The sequence below is a fragment of the Saccopteryx bilineata genome, chromosome 6 (genome assembly GCF_036850765.1).
Source record: "Saccopteryx bilineata isolate mSacBil1 chromosome 6, mSacBil1_pri_phased_curated, whole genome shotgun sequence".
Classification (NCBI taxonomy): domain Eukaryota; kingdom Metazoa; phylum Chordata; class Mammalia; order Chiroptera; family Emballonuridae; genus Saccopteryx; species Saccopteryx bilineata.
The window spans coordinates 175,293,525-175,312,555 of NC_089495.1; the positions used below are offsets into that span (position 1 = coordinate 175,293,525).

At 43.1% G+C, this 19,031-nt stretch overlaps 1 protein-coding gene across 4 annotated transcripts in view; it reads right to left on the minus strand.

Annotated features, from left to right (window-relative positions):
* NDUFAF5 (NADH:ubiquinone oxidoreductase complex assembly factor 5) overlaps nucleotides 1-19,031 on the minus strand; it is a 140,102-nt gene that overhangs the window by 100,889 nt on the left and 20,182 nt on the right. For 2 of the 4 annotated variants that reach the window (XM_066235508.1, XM_066235510.1), the window contains 4 exons: nucleotides 17,542-17,739; nucleotides 9,759-9,819; nucleotides 447-530; nucleotides 30-112 (listed from right to left, as the gene is read on the minus strand). In XM_066235508.1, coding sequence (XP_066091605.1) covers nucleotides 30-112; nucleotides 447-530; nucleotides 9,759-9,819; nucleotides 17,542-17,739 — 426 coding nt within the window. Of the gene's footprint in view, nucleotides 1-29; nucleotides 113-446; nucleotides 531-2,896; nucleotides 3,176-3,332; nucleotides 3,430-9,758; nucleotides 9,820-17,541; nucleotides 17,740-19,031 lie in introns of those variants that run through there. The other 2 variants (XR_010726077.1, XM_066235509.1) reach the window with 2 other exon arrangements.

Consider the following 19,031-nt stretch of genomic DNA (forward strand, 5'->3'; position numbering starts at 1 on the left):
AATCAACTAAGAAGAGTGACTTGTCTTACCTGTGAATCATGGTATTTCCATCCTATCATGTAATAGATTTGGTATGTGGCAGGTACTGAACCATCCTCATTTTTGTACATTTCTAGAAAGACAAGTAGTGGTTAAAATTTGAAAAAAAAAAAATGCTTGTAGGAGAAATAATCTGCTCAATAAAAGTATTGCCCTCCAAAGAAGAATGCATCTTAAGACACTCGCAGGATTCTGAAAGTGCCTCCCCTGAAAATCCTCAGCACCTGAGAAGCGGACGTTATGGGAACACTGAGGACTGTTTGGAAAGGGGGTATGGAGCTACGTGATCTGTGCAGTGCAGGAAGGTGCCTTAAAGGACAGGAAGAAGCACTGGTGATGTTAAGGGATGACGCTGACAGGGCACGAGCTCAGAGCGAGTCATGGGCAGCAGGGGGTGGCCCCCTTACCTCTGTACACGGCTGCCGCCGCCAGCATCGTGTCTCGGTGCAGGAGGGCTTTTCTGTTCCAAGCACAGTTACTCTCACCCATACCTAAAAACACAGCCACACACCCCGGGCATTGTGAGATAACATAGCACATACCCTGAGCAGCTCAATCAATACCGAGTTTTAACCTTCTCTCATCCAATAGCACACCATTCTCTAACAGTCAGGTAAAATAACAGTAAAACCTCATTTTCGTCTCACAATGCAGTGAGGCTTCCAGATAGTAAAACAAGTGAAGAAGGCTAGCCCCATAAGCAAGCACACTTTACTTGCCAGCAATGGTCTACAGCAGGGATCCCCAAACTTTTTACACAGGGGGCCAGTTCACTGTCCCTCAGACCATTGGAGGGCCGGACTATAAAGAAAACTATGAACAAATCCCTATGCACACTGCACATATCTTATTTTAAAGTAAAAAAAACAGAACGGGAACAAATACAATATTTTAAATAAAGAACAAGTAAATTTAAATCAACAAACTGACCAGTATTTCAATGAGAACTATGCTCCTCTCACTGACCACCAATGAAAGAGGTGCCCCTTCCGGAAGTGCGGCGGGGGCCAGATAAATGGCCTCAGGGGGCCGCATGCGGCCCGCGGGCTCGTAGTTTGGGGACCACTGGTCTACAGCGAGCCAGTTGGGCAAAAAAGCAAGTGGAGTGGCCCTCCAGGTGGTCATCTGGGGTGAGTGCCTTTCCAAGGATGCCACACTTTATGGCCCTTTTAGCTGCTCTACAAAGGAGGACAGGACACGCTACAATGCCTCGCTCCTTCTAAGACATAAATGTACTATGATCATGAAACTTGGAAAAGGGTTTTGAGACTCATTAGAAATACCAAAGCTAAATGGTGGGATCTAGATAACATGATACGAAGCGAAATAAGTAAATCAGAATAAAACAGGAACTGTATTATTCCATACGTAGGTGGGACATAATAGTGAAACTAAGAGACATTGATAAGAGTGTGGTGGTTACGGGGGGGAGGGGGGAATGGGAGAGGGATAGGGGGTGGGGAGGGGCACAAAGAAAACAAGATAGAAGGTGACAGAGGACAATTTGACTTTGGGTGGTGGGTATGCAACATAATTGAACGACAAGATAACCTGGACTTGTTATCTTTGAATATATGTATCCTGATTTATTGATGTCACCCCATTAAAAAAAATAAAATTATTAAAAAAAAAAAAAAAAAAAAAAGAAATACCAAAGCTAATGCGTGTTCAGACTTTACAATACTTGACTGATCCCAGATTAGGAAAGAGTAAGGTGCATTCTTTTCAGGGGCCCTTTCCTTAATGTTTTAAAATTTATTTTTAGGTTTCTTTCTTTTAAGTTGATAGCTAAAAGCTAGGGTTAATATTATTCTAGTGTTTATTAAAGATTAGTGCTGATATTTGATTTTTCTCCATGCATCTACTTAAACAAAATTACTTCAAAAGGTTGTAATTTAAACTAGTCCTCAAAATTAAAAGAATTTTAAAAGTAAAAATCCTTTATATTTATTCTCTATACACTATATGACCAAAAAATGTTTCTTGGTTTTGTTTTTCTACTTTCACAAAAGAAACCAATAAACTCAGTATCAATGTTCTTTATTAGTTTAAAGATAATAATCTCCCAAATTTTCAATAGTCTTATTGAAAACAATCAACAAATTAGCTGTAATAAAATCTGCCTGGCCTGTGGTGGCGCAGTGGATAAAGGGTCAACCTGGAATGCAAGGTCACCGGTTTGAAACCCCGGGCTTGCCAGTCAAGGCACATATGAGAAGCAACTACTACAAGTTGATGCTTCCCATATCCCCTCCAATTTCCTCTCTCTCTCTCTAAAAAAAAAAACACACACACACACACACAAAAAAAAAACCCTACAATTCTAAAAGGGTCCTATTATTCCCTAAAATAATAACAGCCCAGATTCATGAAGAACAGAGAAACAAACCAGTAGATTCATCGTCACGAAGAATAAAACAGTGGGTCTTATTCTTGCTGTCATGAAGCCGCTAAATGACCTCAGAACAGCTCCGGGCCTCTAAGGTAGCCAGACCAGGTGATCGCTAAGGCTTCTAATGCTAACATGTTAGACCCACTATATAACCTAATATCTAAACATCCTCCTACATAGTCAGTTTCAATCACATCAAGAGATAGGAGGTAAACTGGGACTCACATTGAAGAGTCTGTTGCTGATGATGGCTGTAGTGCTTCCATTTCTGTTACCTTCTCGTTGCCATGACTGGCTGACACATTAGGCAACGGACAGCACCAGTGAAAAACAGGTGTAATTTTTTTACTGTAAATACTTAACACATTTCTATAAAATGCCTTCTAAATAACTGTTAATAAGATAGACTGATTAAGATGACTAGGCATAATGCTTTTTCTGATAAATTCAAGAGCACACACAGCACTGTCGGTGTGCTGCTGGGGCTCCCACCATGCCTCACAAGGGAGTCACAGCCTCCCCGAATGTCGCTTCTCCTCGCAGAAGCACTGTGATGGGGCACAAAGAGTCTAGACTTCGGGATCACGATCCCAGTTCTGACCCTCCCGTAACCTGGGTCGAAGTCATTTAACTTCTATTAAACTCAGTTTTGTGATCTTCAAATTGGAATGACAGCACTCTAGAATGCATTCTAATGGACCTCCACTGAAGACCACTTGGGCAATGCGTCTGGGGACTTCTGACCTTTGAGATAACAGAAAAATCCAGAAGGTGACTGTTTAAGACTTTCACAGTGTTTTTAAGGATGAGTTCAACTATTCATCTAAAAAAAATTAATTTATTCTGGTTTATTAGGAACAATACCGAGTATTGTCTTAAAATAATAAACAATTGAACTTACCTTAAAACTACTGTGAAAGCCTCCAAAACTTTGCATGCACTCATCGCTGATACACAACTTGTTCTGCAAAATTAGGTCAACATTCTCGACTTTTTCTCTGTGAATTAATAATAATGGCAGCTTAAATGAGAAACACCACTACTATGAAGAAAAAAGTATAATGCAATGTAAAATACCAAAAAGCGATTTCAAAGGAGCTCCATCTTCCAGTCAGCAAGACAGCACACCTGGAGTCTCCCAAGCTTCCCCTCCTCCATTCATCCCCTAGACACTCTTCCTCCTTTGTTAGCCTCTGACCTGTCAGCAGGAGAGTGGTCAAGACTTCAGGGTGAGTAGCCCTGGTCAGTTGGCTCAGTGGTAGAGCATCGGCCTGGCGTGTGGATGTCCCAGGTTCAATTTCCGGTCAGGGCACACAAGAGAAGCAACCATCTACTTCTCCACCCCTCCCTCCTCACCCCTCTCTCTCTCTCTTCCCCTCCTGCCCCCTCCTGCAGCCATGGCTCGACTGGAGCAAGCTGGCCCCAGGTGCTGAGGATGGCTCCATGCCCTCCACTTCAGGTGCTAAAATAGCTCACTTGCTGAGCTATGGAGCAACAGCCCGAGATGGGCAGAGCATCGCCCGGTAGGGGGATAGCCGGGAGGATGCTGGTTGGGGCACATGCAGGAGTCTGTTGCTCTGCCTCCCCGATTCTCACTTAAGAAAAAATTTAAAAATAATAACAAACAAATAAATAAATAAAAGATTTCAGGGTGAGTCAGGCTGCTACATGAGGTTTAAATCCTGGCTCTACCACTTACTACACCACCGTGAGCAAGTTACTTCTCTCTGTGCCTCACTTTCCTCATGCATAACAAGAGGTTAATTATGCTAACTCTTATCTTATGTTCCTCATAGAATATGCTCATATTCAATGCTGCAGGGTGAGTCCTCTAACTCACTGATCTGACTGTCTCTTCTCTGCAAAATTCTCCCAGGACACCACCACCAGGCTCAGCGATAAACTCTAGAAGCCCCTGATGGGCTGTCCTGCATCGAGTTCCCTCATCGCCCCATTCTACACTGTCAGGCAATGCTGACCCACTGTGCAGTCCCTTCACTAGGGAAGCGTGTCCCCTCTTACATCTCTGTAACTCTACACAGGCCGCTTCCCTGGCTCAGAATGCAATGCCCACCCCCACCCCAAACCTGCACCCACCTTCCATTCTCCTGGCAAGCTCATTCTAGCTCAGGTGCTGCCTCTTATGCAAAAGCATCCCTGACTCCCTAAGATTGAGGGGCTTTTTCTCATTTCTCCCTGTAGTATTGTAAAAAATAATGATCTCATTTACAGCTAAATACAGGTGTCTATCTCTGTGTCTCTACTGGGGCATAAGCTCCCTGAGGTCAGGAACTACGTGTTGCCATCATTGGCTCAGTGGTTGGCACATGGCAGATGCTCAATAAAGGTAAGTGAATAAATATATTGTAAAATCTACAAGTTAATGTTTATATCCACTTTGTTAAATATCACTTTACAAGTTACCTTTAAATAATTCCTCCTCATCCTCGTAAGGATCAGAAACATCTAAGACTAAAACACATGATTTGTGTAAAAGATGTTACAGTAAAAATAAGAGCACTGGCAAAGGTAAATAAAAGGCAATGATTCCTCAAAATAATGAACCATTTAAAAGCAGGTAAACAACTAGGAGGGGGCAGAAGGCCACTTCTAGTGACTAAAAGTGTTCTAACCTGCATTTGGATGGTGGTTAAAAACACAAGCAGCAGCACACTGCAGATTAGTGCCCTTTACTGAACATCTATCTAACTTCAATTAAAACACACACACACACACACACACACACACACACACACACACATGCGCGCGCGGGATCAGGCAGTGGTACAGTGGATAGACTGTCAACCTGGGATGCTGAGGTTCAAAACCCCAGGTTGCTGGCTTGAGCACAGGGTCACTGGCTTGATTATGGGATCATAGACATGGTCACTGGCTTGAGCCCAAGGTTGCTGGCTTGAGCAAGGGGTCACTGGCTCAGCTAGAGCCCCCCTGGTCAAGGCACATATGAGAAAGCAATCAATGAACCACTAAAGTGCCACAACAATAAGTTGATGCTTCCCATCTCCCTCCCTTCCTGTCTGTCCCTCTGTCTCTCTCAAAACAAAAACAAAAACACACAGATCAAGTATGAGGTACGGAACTCTGGATTCAATTAGCCACGGCAGACTCAGTGTGGCCATGACAAGACAATTCCCCTGTCTCAATATGGCCTCTGTAACATGAGGATCTCAGAGGGGATCTCACACACCTGCCCCCGGCATAGAGTAAATACTGCATTTCCAAATCAGTGGGCAGCCATCTTTCAAGGGATAGGTCTAATTTCTAGTCTCTTTTCTTTGTTGGAATGAGTCAGGAGCACAGCATTTACAGAAAAGCAAAAGTCAATGCTGTATTTGAAAAGTATTTTTATCTTCACAGTCTGAGTGATCTGTGACCAGCTCACGGCCACTTCACGAGCTGTCAGGTGATGGGCTCTGTGATCACACCATGGCAGTGCTCAGGAGAGAGAGTGCAATTTCTGTTGGCTGCCTGTCACCCTGGGGCCCACACTAAGGCTTCCAAGCCCTGTATTAAATTACAAAGAATAAAGAGGGATGACAATTGCAAGTTTCCAGCTACACATCTCTCCCCTCATAATTCTCATAGGAGGCCGGACAGTGGGTGAAGTTGACCTGTTCCAAATGGACAGCTACGCAGAGCAATGGAATCGGGGAAGCGAGCTCCAGCTCATGGTCAAGAAGGCAAGTTTCCAGCTACACATCTCTCCCCTCATAATTCTCATAGAAGGCCGGAGAGTGGGTGAAGTTGACCTGTTCCAAATGGACAGCTACGCAGAGCAGTGGAATCAGGGAAGCGAGCTCCAGCTCATGGTCAAGAAGGCAAGAGCTGGGCACCTAGCTCTCCCCGGGGGGGGGGGGGGGGGGGGGGGGGGGCTCTCTTCAGGCCTCATTTTCTCACTTGTGCTGCAGATGAAGTGCTTCCCAGAGGGCCACGGAGAGAAGCCAGCACGATGATGCTCACAAAAACTATAAACCTATAAACAAAGTACTTGTGCTTATAACCCTCTGGCTTTAAACCATCCTTAGGTTTTCAGGATCCAGACTAAGGCTCACTTGGTGAGTGCGGGTCAGTCTCTCAGAACCACCTTCAACCTGTTCGGCTTCCTCTACGTCAAACTGTTTGTGCCATTTGTGTGACAACAAAGTCAAACCTCACAAACCCTACCCGAGGTGAGCGAGGCTGTCCTGAGAAAACCACCTTCCCAGCAGCCTCCGTGGTAGATGTGTGTTTCTGCCTCCCTCACTGCTTTCATGAGTGGGGGCAGCGTCTGTGTCCTTGCGTCTGCTCAAAGCCTCGTCCAGGCCATGGCTTCTCTACCGTGTTAACGACCCTTGCCCTGCTGAGATGCACACGTATGGCCGTCACCTTCTCTGCCTCCTGCTCACTGCCAGACACCGGGCTCCCCGGTCCTCCTTCCACTCATCAGAGGGTTTGCCATCTGGTTCAGTTTCCTCTGCACCCCAAGTCCTGCCTCCACCACAGGTGACTTCATCGTTAATAACCAACTGTCAAGCACCAAGGCCTCTAAGACCTTTTAATCTCCTCACCACAAGTGGACTTCTCCATCACACCTACAACACGTTCCAAATCAAGTCAAATGCCCCATTTTCTGACCATCTGCTCCTGTCCTTCCAGCATGCTCAGGAATTTCACCCATAACCACTCTGACTGCCACGGGACACTGTGCACGTCTCCTCTGCTCTTCCCCATCCTCACCTTGTGCTTTTTTTTCTAATTCCCTTTCCTTCCAGCTTACAGTCTTTGGCCTACTATTTCAATTACACTTTTAGAATGTTTTGTAAATTTTTTCAAATATAACAAACATCTAATGTTATTTTATATTGGTTTCAAATATACAGCATAGTGACCAAACATTTATGTCTATTGCTCACAAAAGTTAGGAGATATTTCATCGCTTCATATGAATTTTTATGAGCAGTACAGTTTTAAGAAGGGATCCCGCGATAATTCTAGTACCTACCTGGCATCACACGTAGTTACTACAATGCTACTCAGTACATTCCCTAAGCTGTACTTTACATCCCTGTAACTATTTGTAACCACCAGTCTGTTCTTCTTAAAGGTGTAATCCCTTCACCTTCTTCACCCAGCCCCCACCCCTCTTGGAATTACCTTTCTCTTGGTCTTTCTGTAACTCTCCAGTAGCAAAGCCCCAACCCAAACTAACTTAACTGTCTAGCTGTTTTGTGTCTGGTGTTGAAGGAAGTTACAGGTGTGTTTGACCAACTTCAAACACACCCCTCAAATTCTATAACTTTGCCTGATCAATTCACCTTCCTATTCTCTACAATGACTATTTCAAATGATCTCCACTCAACTCTCAAACCTCTGACCCCTTCCTTCTCAGTCTGACCCTACTTCCCGTTTGACAAATACAATAGATCCAGTAGATGGGAACTTCTTGCTATGAAACATGAATGCCTATGGCCCCGGGAACAACCACCTTCCTTCTGTTTATGTCTGCCCCCTATCCAAGGTCAGTCCTACCCCAGCCTTTGCATCTCCACCTCCTCAAGTACCTGACGCTCCAATATCTCTCCTCTCTCTTCTAGATTCACTTCTGTGGGAACACTCAGATTCTTCCAATCAGCAGTTCAACAAATTCAAGCCTTAAGACAAAAGAAAATAAGAAACCTCACCCCATGTCCTAGTCTTCTGTTTCCCTCTGACACCTGTGCCCTGGCCACCCTCTGCTTCTTTTGCACAGATTTCTTGAGAGAATCGCAGACATCTGCTGTCCTCACACGCACTTGGTCCTCAGCCTCCCACACTACTTCTCCTCCTGCCGCTCCGACAGCAGAGCTCTCACCGCGGTCACCATGACCTTCTTCTCCTGATTCTAACAAACCTACTTTTCAGCCCATACCTCGCTTCTCCAAGTTTTTGATGCTTCTGAGGGTTCCTTTTGTTTTAAACTTTTTAGGTTCTCTCTGTTTTGAACCTCCCCTTGTTTTGGACAACACCGTTTGTTGTTTCTCCTCAGCTCCTTGCCAGCTGTCCCTTCTCGGTCTCTCTGCAGGCCCGTCCCTTCATGCCATCACCACGTGGTGGATTCTGAAGGGCTCAGTGTCAGGCCACTTTCTCTTCTCACTCATGCTCTCACCCTGGGCAGCTGCTTCAAACACCACCGGTCCACAAGTGAGTCACAGTCTTTCAATCTGCATACCCAACCACCTACCTGACACCCCCTCTCAGATAGTGCAAAACCACTTCACACCCAACATACCCAAATATGAACTCAAGAACCGTCCCTGCCCACAAGGGTCTTCCACCGCATCCAGACGAAGGGCACCAGCTATCGGTTACGTGAGCTAAAAAAGTCAGCAGCTATGTTTGAAACGTCACGCTCCTTCGCCAGTCCACATGCAATCCATCAGCAAGAACCGTCATATTCACTTCCTAAGTATTTCTAGAATCCATTTACTTCTCTCCACCGCCACTGCCACCACCTTAGTCCAAACTAACATCATGTCTCACAGAGCTTTATTGCAATATGTCTCCCTACTATAGTTTATTGGCCAATCCATTTTTTTCAAAATATAAATCTGACACCTGAGCCTCCTTCCTCAAAGGGCATTTTAAGATAAACACAAACCATCTTAACAAAACCTGTAAGACCCCACTGCATGGTCTCTGGTACCCATTTACCCACCAATTTAATCACTGAACTCTTCTTATTACTACCTGTATTCTAGCCAAAACATCCTTCCTTCAGTACTTGCCACGCGCTTTCTTGTAAGAGGGCCTTTGCACATGATGTTCTCCCAATCTGAGACACACTTCCGTCCCCTCTTCACCTAGTTAACTCACTTTCATTTTTTTTTTATAGCATAATCACAAGACTTTGTTGACTGTCTCAGACCAGGACCTATCCCTTTGACAAACCCCAGTTCTACACTAACCCCAACTACCTGCTTTCCTGTGCCTGGGCCCGAGCTGCCATTCTACGAGCCTCACATGCACCACTCAAGAAAGTCCTGCTAGCCTTCTGTAGGTAGGCACAGCACTGTGTCTCTGCTTCATAGTACTTACCACAATTCTAATCTAGCACTTATTGCATGGCATGCCTGATGTCTGCCTCATCCATTCTATAGCATCAGCTCCACAGACAACCTGCTTTCTTCCCAAAGTATCCCTAGGGCACAGCCCCAGTGCTTGCCAGAGTGCTAGCTCTCAAAATATGACTCTCTGTGCTCTGGGATGATGCTCTAGCTAACCAAGATATCCGTCCGGGGCTAAAATATGACTCTCAAATGGAGTTTGAAAATGCTTCAAAGTGCCTTACCTTGTAAATCTTCCATCAATTCAAACATTCCAGGATAGTTAACCTGAATTTCATCAGTGTCCTATTTAAAAAGAAAAAAAAAAATTCATTTGACATTCATCACAAGAAAACCCGAGATTCTAAAGGAGGCCGTGGAGGTTACCCAGACCAATCTCCCATGGGAAGCAGGAATCCTTTTTACAATACTCTTCACAGATATTATCTGGCTCATGCTTGATGTATGATGATTTCAAATTGCAGAATAAATACTTGCCATCTTAAGAGAACTCTTTCTAAACTCCATTAATTGGTTCTAGCTCTTTCTCTGAGAACAACACAGAATAAGCCTATTCTTTACTCGGCAAAGCATTACCCTATTCTTCAAATCTAAAACTCTGCCAGGATGCTGTAGAAGGAGGATTTTCCCACCCCAAAATGTGTCTTTTTGGCACAAGGATTATTTTAGGCTACTTAAAAAAACAGTCTCCAGGACAGCTTTTTCTCTTAATGGCCTAAACGAGCTTTGATAAAGAGCCTGGTCCAGGAAAAGTGCTATCGCCCAGGGACAGCGACACAGATTATGGGTTAGGTGTGGGAGGGACAAAGACCCTTCTGTGTCCCAATGCCTCTGCTTGGCACAGCAAACACCCATTTACCAAGCATCTGTCTTGCCGTCTCCATGAAAACTGCCTCCCTCCCCTCTGAGGTCCCAGAATGCTGCCCCTTCTCTTCAGGTCAGACTGGCGTGTCAGCCCACATGCCTGACTGTCTGTGGGCCTCAGCTTCTTTTGGAGCTTCTGCACGCTGGAAATTAAATTTGATTTTCTCCCCTCAATCTGCCTTCTGTCGATCTAATTCTGAGACCAGCCAGAAAAACCTGGAATAAAGGAGAAATTTTTCTTTCCCAATAACACCATAAATTTTTTTTGAGGGGGGGAGGGTTAATTTTCTAGACAGAATTAATAGAACCTTCCATGTTCTCACTACATTTCTCTGCACACAGTCAATACCAATCTCTCTCTAAAGTGTGGCTCCCAGAATCAAGCCAGACAGGCTCATCTCCCAAGACGTTTCCATTCTACTTGTCAGAAGGCAGCAACACTGCACGGGCTCGGTCAGGAGAGGGCGCACTGCAGACACACACAGTTTATTTCTCAACCAAACACTGGGGCAATGATGCCCCCTCCTTTATGGAGCTTGACAGAGGAGGTTACTGTTGGTACAGTGGCCATGACTCCTGATGCTCCCAAATATCCAAGTGCTCCTCGTCATCTGCCAGCCCCAGACGGGCATTTCCTCTGATCAAAGAAAAGGGGGAGGGGGCAAGGTAGTAAAGAGTGACTGAGCCTCTTCCAGGCCACCTTTCCTCTGGTGACCTTAGAAGATGCAAAGGCCAGAGAGCACAAGCACAAGATGGGGACAGGCTGCCCAACCAGCTGCGATGTGGTAAAATGTCATGCTAGCCACTGAAATGCAGAAGGCTGTCCACACTGGGAACCAGCCCTAAATACAGTACGCCTACCTTTATTTTTTTTTAAGTTTGAATCAAAATACTGCATGTATCTGAAACTTATCTTCTGAAGTACCTAGATCTTTCTGTATTCTGTAACTTCAATTCTGCTGCCTATTCTGCCCAATTTTGCACTGTCATGTTGCAGAGAATCAAGTACAAAGCACCAAAGAACTCTTATCAGAAACATCCATTCTAATTCCTAAAGAAATATAAAACAAAATGACTAGTTAATTAGTTATTTTTCTTTTAACTTTAGAGATACAAAAACAAAGTATAAGCCAGAATTAGTACGCTGACCCCACCTTTTGGAGAATAATTTGACTCTATCTGTCAAAATTTCAAATGCATAGCTCCTTTGGCCCAGCAAGCCCATTGCTAGAAATTGACCTGACAGATGTGCCAAGATGATGTATAAGGAGATTCACTGCAGCACTGTTTGAAAGAGTTAAAAAAGCAAGCAAACAAACAAAAAAACTGGAAACAATCTCAATGTCTATGAACAGAGAACTGACTAAAGAAATTAAACTGTCTATTTAATGAAAGACTACGCAGCTGTTAAAAAGAATGCAGTAGATATAAGATACCTGCTCTTAGGGGAAGAATTCCAAGATACGTTACTGATTAAAAGAAAAGTACAATGCATAGTTGAATATGCAGGTTTTAACTGATTATTTGCATCTGTTCTGAAAGGATATGTAAGACAGTTAACAAAGGCTGTCTTTGGGTAGAAGAACAGGGTATCAGAAGTCAGGAGGAGGACTTCTCTATATTCATCTCATTCTATTTATACGCATTTTAATCCCTCCCTTTTTTAAACATATGCATGGATCAGGTTTTATGTGCACTCTTTCATAAGACCATCTCTGGATAATCCATTTCTTCTATATATTTTTCTATATTAAGAAACTATTTCTAGGCCCTGGCCGGTTGGCTCAGTGGTAGAGCGTAGGCCTGGCGTGCATAAGTCCCGGGTTCGATTCCCGGCCAGGGCACACAGGAGAAGCACCCATCTGCTTCTCCACCCCTCCTCCTCTCCTTCCTCTCTGTCTCTCTCTTCCCCTCCCGCAGCCCAGGCTCCATTGGAGCAAAGATGGCCCGGGCGCTGGGAATGGCTCCTTGGCCTCTGCCCCAGGCGCTGGAGTGGCTCTGGTGGCAACAGAGCAACGCCCTGGAGAGGCAGAGCATCGCCCCCTGGTGGGCAGAACGTCGCCCCCTGATGGGCGTGCCGGGTGGACTCTGGTGGGGCGCATGTGGGAGTTTGTCTGACTGTCTCTCCCCGTTTCCAGCTTCAGAAAAATACAAAAAAAAAAAAAAAAAAGAAACTATTTTTAAAAAGAGAGCCTAAGATTAAAAAACGAAATTTCTTCCAAGCTGATACCCAGCCATTAAGCAATATCCCCTGAAAACCATTCTTCAATGAAAAAAACTAAAAGCACTATCTCCAGCTCAATCAAGAGACTCACAATAGCTTTGTCAAAGGCCTTATTCAAATTAAGATGGACTATATCTGCATTTTCTCCTATATACTACTCTGGCAACTGTCCTAAAAGAAAACGAGCTTCATTTAGAATGCCAACTGACTGAAAATATTTCACTGAAAGGGTCATATAAATGTAAATATAACTATTTGGTTTAATTTAACTTGATTTCATTTAAAAATAAGAAACTGCTGCAGCATAAAAGTAATATATCTAATGTTGTATGCAACATAAACCTGTGTAATTGATTATATAAAAGCTTTTTTGGAAAGGTTTTTTAGAAAATGGATTAGAATGCAATGTTAATACTGCATTCTGGGAGAGTGAATATAGGAACAAATTGATAGATTTATTATTCACTCAGCAACTCTAATTTTACAAGCTATAAAGAAGATTCTATAACAATATTTTTACATTATATTGTTTGAGTCATTCATTTCATTTTTGGAGACTATGGAAGTTATTTTGAATTAATAGATTTCCCAATTTACAAAAATGTAGGCTTTTAAATGTTATAATAGCAGGTTAAGTAAGCATTTTTAGTGGAAATCTTTCTAAAATGCACAATCCACTTGACAACCATAGAAAACCCATAGATTAGCATAACTTAACTTTCTTTTGAGGACTAAGGACAGAGGGCCCATCTTTTTCCTAATAGGCAATAACTTTTTTTTTGTATTTTTCTGAAGTTGGAAATGGGGAGGCAGTCAGACAGACCCCCGCATGAGCCCAACTGGGATCCACCCGGCATGCCCACCAAGGAGCGATGCTCTGCCCATCTGGGGTGTTGCTCTGTTGCAACCAGAGGCATTCTAGCGCCTGAGGCAGAGACCCTGGAGCCATCCTCAGCACCCAGGTCAATTTTGCTCCAATGGAGCCTTGGCTGTGAGAGGGGAAGAGAGAGACACAGAGAAAGAAGAGAGGGAGGGGTGGAGAAGCAGATGGGTACTTCTCCTGTGTGCCCTGGCCAGGAATCGAACCCGGGACTCCTGCACACCAGGCCGATGCTCTACCACTGAGCCATCCAGCCAAGGCTAGGAAATGACTTTTGAGGCCCCTAATCTCATTGACTAATGTGAACACATCACTACACGTCTCCACGTCACTTTCCTTCCCTACTCCCCTCTGATGGTTTTTTAGTGTCTTTATGTTCCCATTCATGATTCTCTTTATTTCACTTCAGCTTGTCACACAGCAATATGGGAGGCAATTCTTAAGAGGAAGAACTATAATCTTTTCTTTATTATAAGTAAAATAAATACGAGAGATTAATACTTTAACCCAGTACACTCCCATCTATTTTCAGCCACAGTCTCACTCAAGATCTGATGAGAGCTCTGAGACCTGTCCCTCCCCTACAAACAACAAAGTACAACGTCCAGTGCCAGTGGACCCTCTAAAGCAGGGGTCTCCAAACTTTTTACACAGGGGGCCAGTTCACTGTCCCTCAGACCATTGGAGGGCTGCCAAATACAGTGGTCCTCTCACTGACCACCAAGGAAAGAGGTGCCCCTTCCAGAAGTGCAGTGGGGGCTGGATAAATGGCCTCAGGGGGCCGCATTGCGGCCCGCGGGCTGTAGTTTGGGGACACCTGCTAAAGTCTACAGACAGACCCTCTATAGATCCAAGAAAATCAGAGGTTTCTGCTTTGTCACTGCTATATCCAAAGTACCTAGAATAGTGCCAGGCATAAAGGACGTACTCAATAAATGTTTATTGTAGAATTGAATAAATAAATGAAAACATTATACAAGAATTGTCATTTCAGAAGTGTTTCTATTGGCAAAAAACCGAGCACAACAAAATACCGGAACAAACCTACATGCTGTTCGTTAGGGAAATAGTTAAATAAAACCATGGGATACTAAAGAATAATGCCCAGACATGAAGGAGGGCGAATATATTCATATTGATTTGAAAAACACTCTAAAATATTCTGCTAAGAATAAAAAATGTTTCTGAAATATATACATACATGCATGTGTCTATATATGATCTGATAGAGTACTTGTTTAAAAAAATCTGGAACATTACACACCAGACTGATGATAATAGCTACTTCTATGGCAAAAGATCTCAAAGTGTGGTTTGAGAAGTCCTTGGGTCCCTGGGGCCCTTTGAGGGCCCATGAAGTCAAACTACTTCCAGAATATACTAAAATGCCTTTTATTTTTCGCCTCTCATTCTCTCATGGGTATATAACGGGGTTTTTCAGAAGTCACATGACATGTGATATTGCAGTAGATATAAAAGCAGAAGCAGACATGAGTAGCTAGCTTTTATCATGCCATATACTAAAGAAATATATAAAAATGACATTCTTTTCTCTCACTTTTTTCTTTTGGGAAATACACAAAAAGTGAGATATTTATATTAACATGTAATTGGCATATTATTGTTAGTTTTAAATGAATTCTAAAATTCAGTTTTAATTTCTAACATAGTTAATATTGCTAGATATAACCCACATAAACAAAAGTCCTTTAAGGTCCTCAATAATTTTAAGTGGCTAGAGGGGTCATAAAACCAAAATTTTGAGAATTGTTGCAGAAATTAAGGGAAAATGACAGACTTTCATTTTATTTATAAATTGTAATGTTTACAACCAAATATATTCATGTTTTTACTTATATAATTAAAAATGTATTACCTGACCAGGCGGTGGCACAGTGTATAGAGTGTCTGACTGGGGACTCAGAGGACCCAGGTTCAAAACCCCACAGTCACCAGCTTGAGCACAGGCTCATCCAGCTTGAGCACGGGCTCACCAGCTTGAGCATGGTGTCACTGTCTTGAGCATGGCACTGCTGTCTTGAGTGTGGGATCATAAACATGACCCCTTAATCGCTAGCTTGAGCCCAAAGGTCTCTGGCTTGAAGCCAAGGTCGCTGACTTGAGCAAGGGATCACTCGCTCTGCTGTAGCCCCCTGACCAAGGCACATATGAGAAAGCAATCAATGAACAACTAAGATGCTGCAACAAAGAACTGATGCTTCTCATTGCTCTCCCTTCCTGTCTGTCTGTCCCTATTTGTCCCTCTCTCTGACTGTCTCTGTAATAAAATAAAAAAGTATTAAAAATATACAGTGACTCTCTCAATGTACAACTGCCTATATTGAGAATGTTTGTTTTAATTACAAAGCAGAAACCTCACATGAAGCAGTGTTCCCATTTTCAGCTGCCCAAGATCTTAGAATGTAGTGTCTATTGTCTCATGCCATTTAAAAGTTTACAGAAGACAAAACTGTGAAAACTTGAGGGCTGTTATTAGTTCCTACTGTCTCTTCCTCCTCTGAGAACCCCTTTCCAACATCAGTGGCCCTGGTCTATGTCCCCCTCTTCTATCAAAACAAACAAGGACAAGACAATCCATTTCTGGTTAGTGGATTTTACGAAATATACTCACACTAAATCACCTTAAACAGTTACTTTGATTTTCAGCCTGTCATCTCTAATTATGCAATGAGATGCCTTTCTTTACCAAGAAATTCCTATTTCCTTTAATCAGGTTCTAGACATGTTTCTGCGCCTGAGGGATTTGGGAAATGATAGCAAGTGTACTCAACCAATCTCTGGAGGCAGTTATGGCTTCCTTTCGAATTACTCTGCTAGTGAAAGAAGTTGGAAGTGGGTAATCAATTTTCTTCAAACAACTTCCTATAGGAAGCCTTAGCTTGGAAAGTGCCAGGAGTAGAATGAGGGGTAGAGAGGAAGTCAGGAGCTAATATTTATTGGGCATCTACTAAGGTGCAGGCACTTCACACCCTTTGTCATATTTAACCTTAACAGCAACGTAACATTTGCATTAAAAACTTCCTCCAAATCCCCATAGCTCATAAAGGGGTATAGGTAAGGATCCACATTACACCTGTCAGACACCAATGCCCAATGCCCTCTATCGTCACTGCACTACAATGACTCCACATTTTTTCTGCCCTGATGGCTTACGGGTCCGCCTTCCAGATCTCTCCAGCCCTAATGGAGCTCAGCCCCTGTCCTACCTTTTCTAGCCCTGATCTAACCGCAGGCCTTGTGAATGCACATCCTCTCATTGCTGCCTCATACAGCACTATTTAAAAGGAGGCCTGGAGGTAGAGGCAGTGCTGGAAATGCTCCTGTCCATGCCCATTTCTCTATTATCTGGAATGCTCTAATTCTCATAGTTCACCTAACTCTGCATCTGAAGATTCTGATGGAGCCGGCTGTCGTCAGAGAATAGCCTCCTTATTAACTGAGGTACATTGTTTTTCAGCTACTATTCAGATAACAAATACTAAAATTTTACAATACTACCTGTGACAATCAAGATGTGTTTATACAAACTGAAAAGAAAGTGCCCAAGCCTTCTGATAATACCATCAATACCTACAGTTTTCTATTTTGAAAATGAGAAGTTTTTTGCCTGACCAGGCGGTGGCGCAGTGGATAGAGCATCGGATTGGGATGCAGAGGACCCAGGTTCGAGACCCCGAGGTCGCCAGATTGAGCGCGGGCTCATCTGGTTTGAGCAAAAAGCCCACCCGCTTGAACCCAAGGTCGCTGGCTCCAGCAAGGGGTTCCTAGGTCTGCTGAAGGCCCGTGGTCAAGGCACATATGAGAAAGCAATCAATGAACAACTAAGGTGTTGCAACACGCAATGAAAAACTAATGATTGATGCTTCTCATCTCTCTCCATTCCTGTCTGTCTGTCCGTCCCTGTCTATCCCTCTCTCTCTCTGAAAAAACAAACAAACAAACAACAAAAAAAATGAAAATGAGAAGTTGTTTCTAAACTGTGTAATTAGTGGGTTCCTCCATCCCCTTGGTAGTTTACCACAGTCAGGGTATTAAAGCCGGCTCTCCCGAGCAGATTTCCCAGGTCACTGACAGCAGTGAACGGCGACACGTGCGGAGCAAATCCTCCTTCCCTTTCCGTTTCTGCTAACTGTAACGAGCACCGAAGTTCGTAGAGCGTGTCACCTCCAAACATTGCGCCAATAAACACTCCGTCTGGTTTTAAAACATAACGAATCTGTAATAAATACAACAAAATTGTTCAAAATTTTATATATAAAATGGTAAAAGAATAAATCTATGGTGTTTGAATCAAGATTTTATAATTGCCTTTCTTATTTTGTCAAATTAATCAGATATTTTAATTAATATCCTCCAAGGCAACAACTATCAGAAAGGCATTGCAGTATATAGTATTGTTGTAAAGACAGATAATACATGCATTGATAGTATTAGTATCTATAAAGTATGTCATGCTTTAAAATTTTTTAATAATAGACACAACTTTTATAATCAGAAAAGTAATAGGAGAAAAAACGTCTAGTGTGGTAGATGGCAAAAATCACAATTCTCTCTGCATCTGTGCCCTCTGAAAGGCCACTCTAACAATTTCCATCAAGAGATGGAGTCTACTTCCCTGCTCCTTGAACTTGCTGTGGTCAATAGAGTGCAGCTGACAGTGTGTGACTGTCACGCCAAGGTCTCCAGTGGCCTTGCATGCTTCTCCCTGCTCTTGGAGCCCTGCCTGGCCACCATGTTGGGAACAAGCTAGCCTGGTGAAGGATGAGGGACATGTGGAGCAGAGACAAGCCAGGCATCCTGGATGAGGCCATCCTGGACCAGCAAGGGCCGAGACAATCGAGCAGCAAGCCACAGACACATTGGTGAGCCACGCCACACCAGAAGAAATTCCTAAGTCCAGCCCAAATCCCCAACCCACAAAACAATAACCTATGGAGATTGTTGTATTAAACCACTAAGCTGGCGTGGCTTGATATACAGAAAAAGCTAATTAGAGAGAAACCATTATGATTCACAACATTAACACTAATGTGGAAACACATTAGTTTTCTTTAAGGAGAAGTAACTTACTTTCGAGCTTGAAAATAAAAAACACTTTTTAGTTGGTAACGTAAGCAAAATAGTGGCTAACAGGCGTTCCAGAATAGCAAATGTTTCCTCTCTTAGACCTACAGTTCGTAACTAGTTTTGACTGGCTGTTCTCAGCAATGAGGAACGTTGTAAGAAGGATAGATTCTGAAGCAAACCAGGACCCAAATCATAGTAGGCTCTTCCAATCAAAGTATCTATCTTGAATTTATATTAAACACATTATTGAATTATATATTTATCACAAAATACTCTTATAATATTTTATATAAAAGTATTTCATATTACAAAATACAAAAATATACTTATTACAAAATATGAAGCAATTACAAAACAGTATATAAGCAAACCAACTCTAAAACCCTTGGTTTCTCCCCTTATGGGTCCGCCTTCCAGATCTGCCCCTTTAGTGTTACTTCC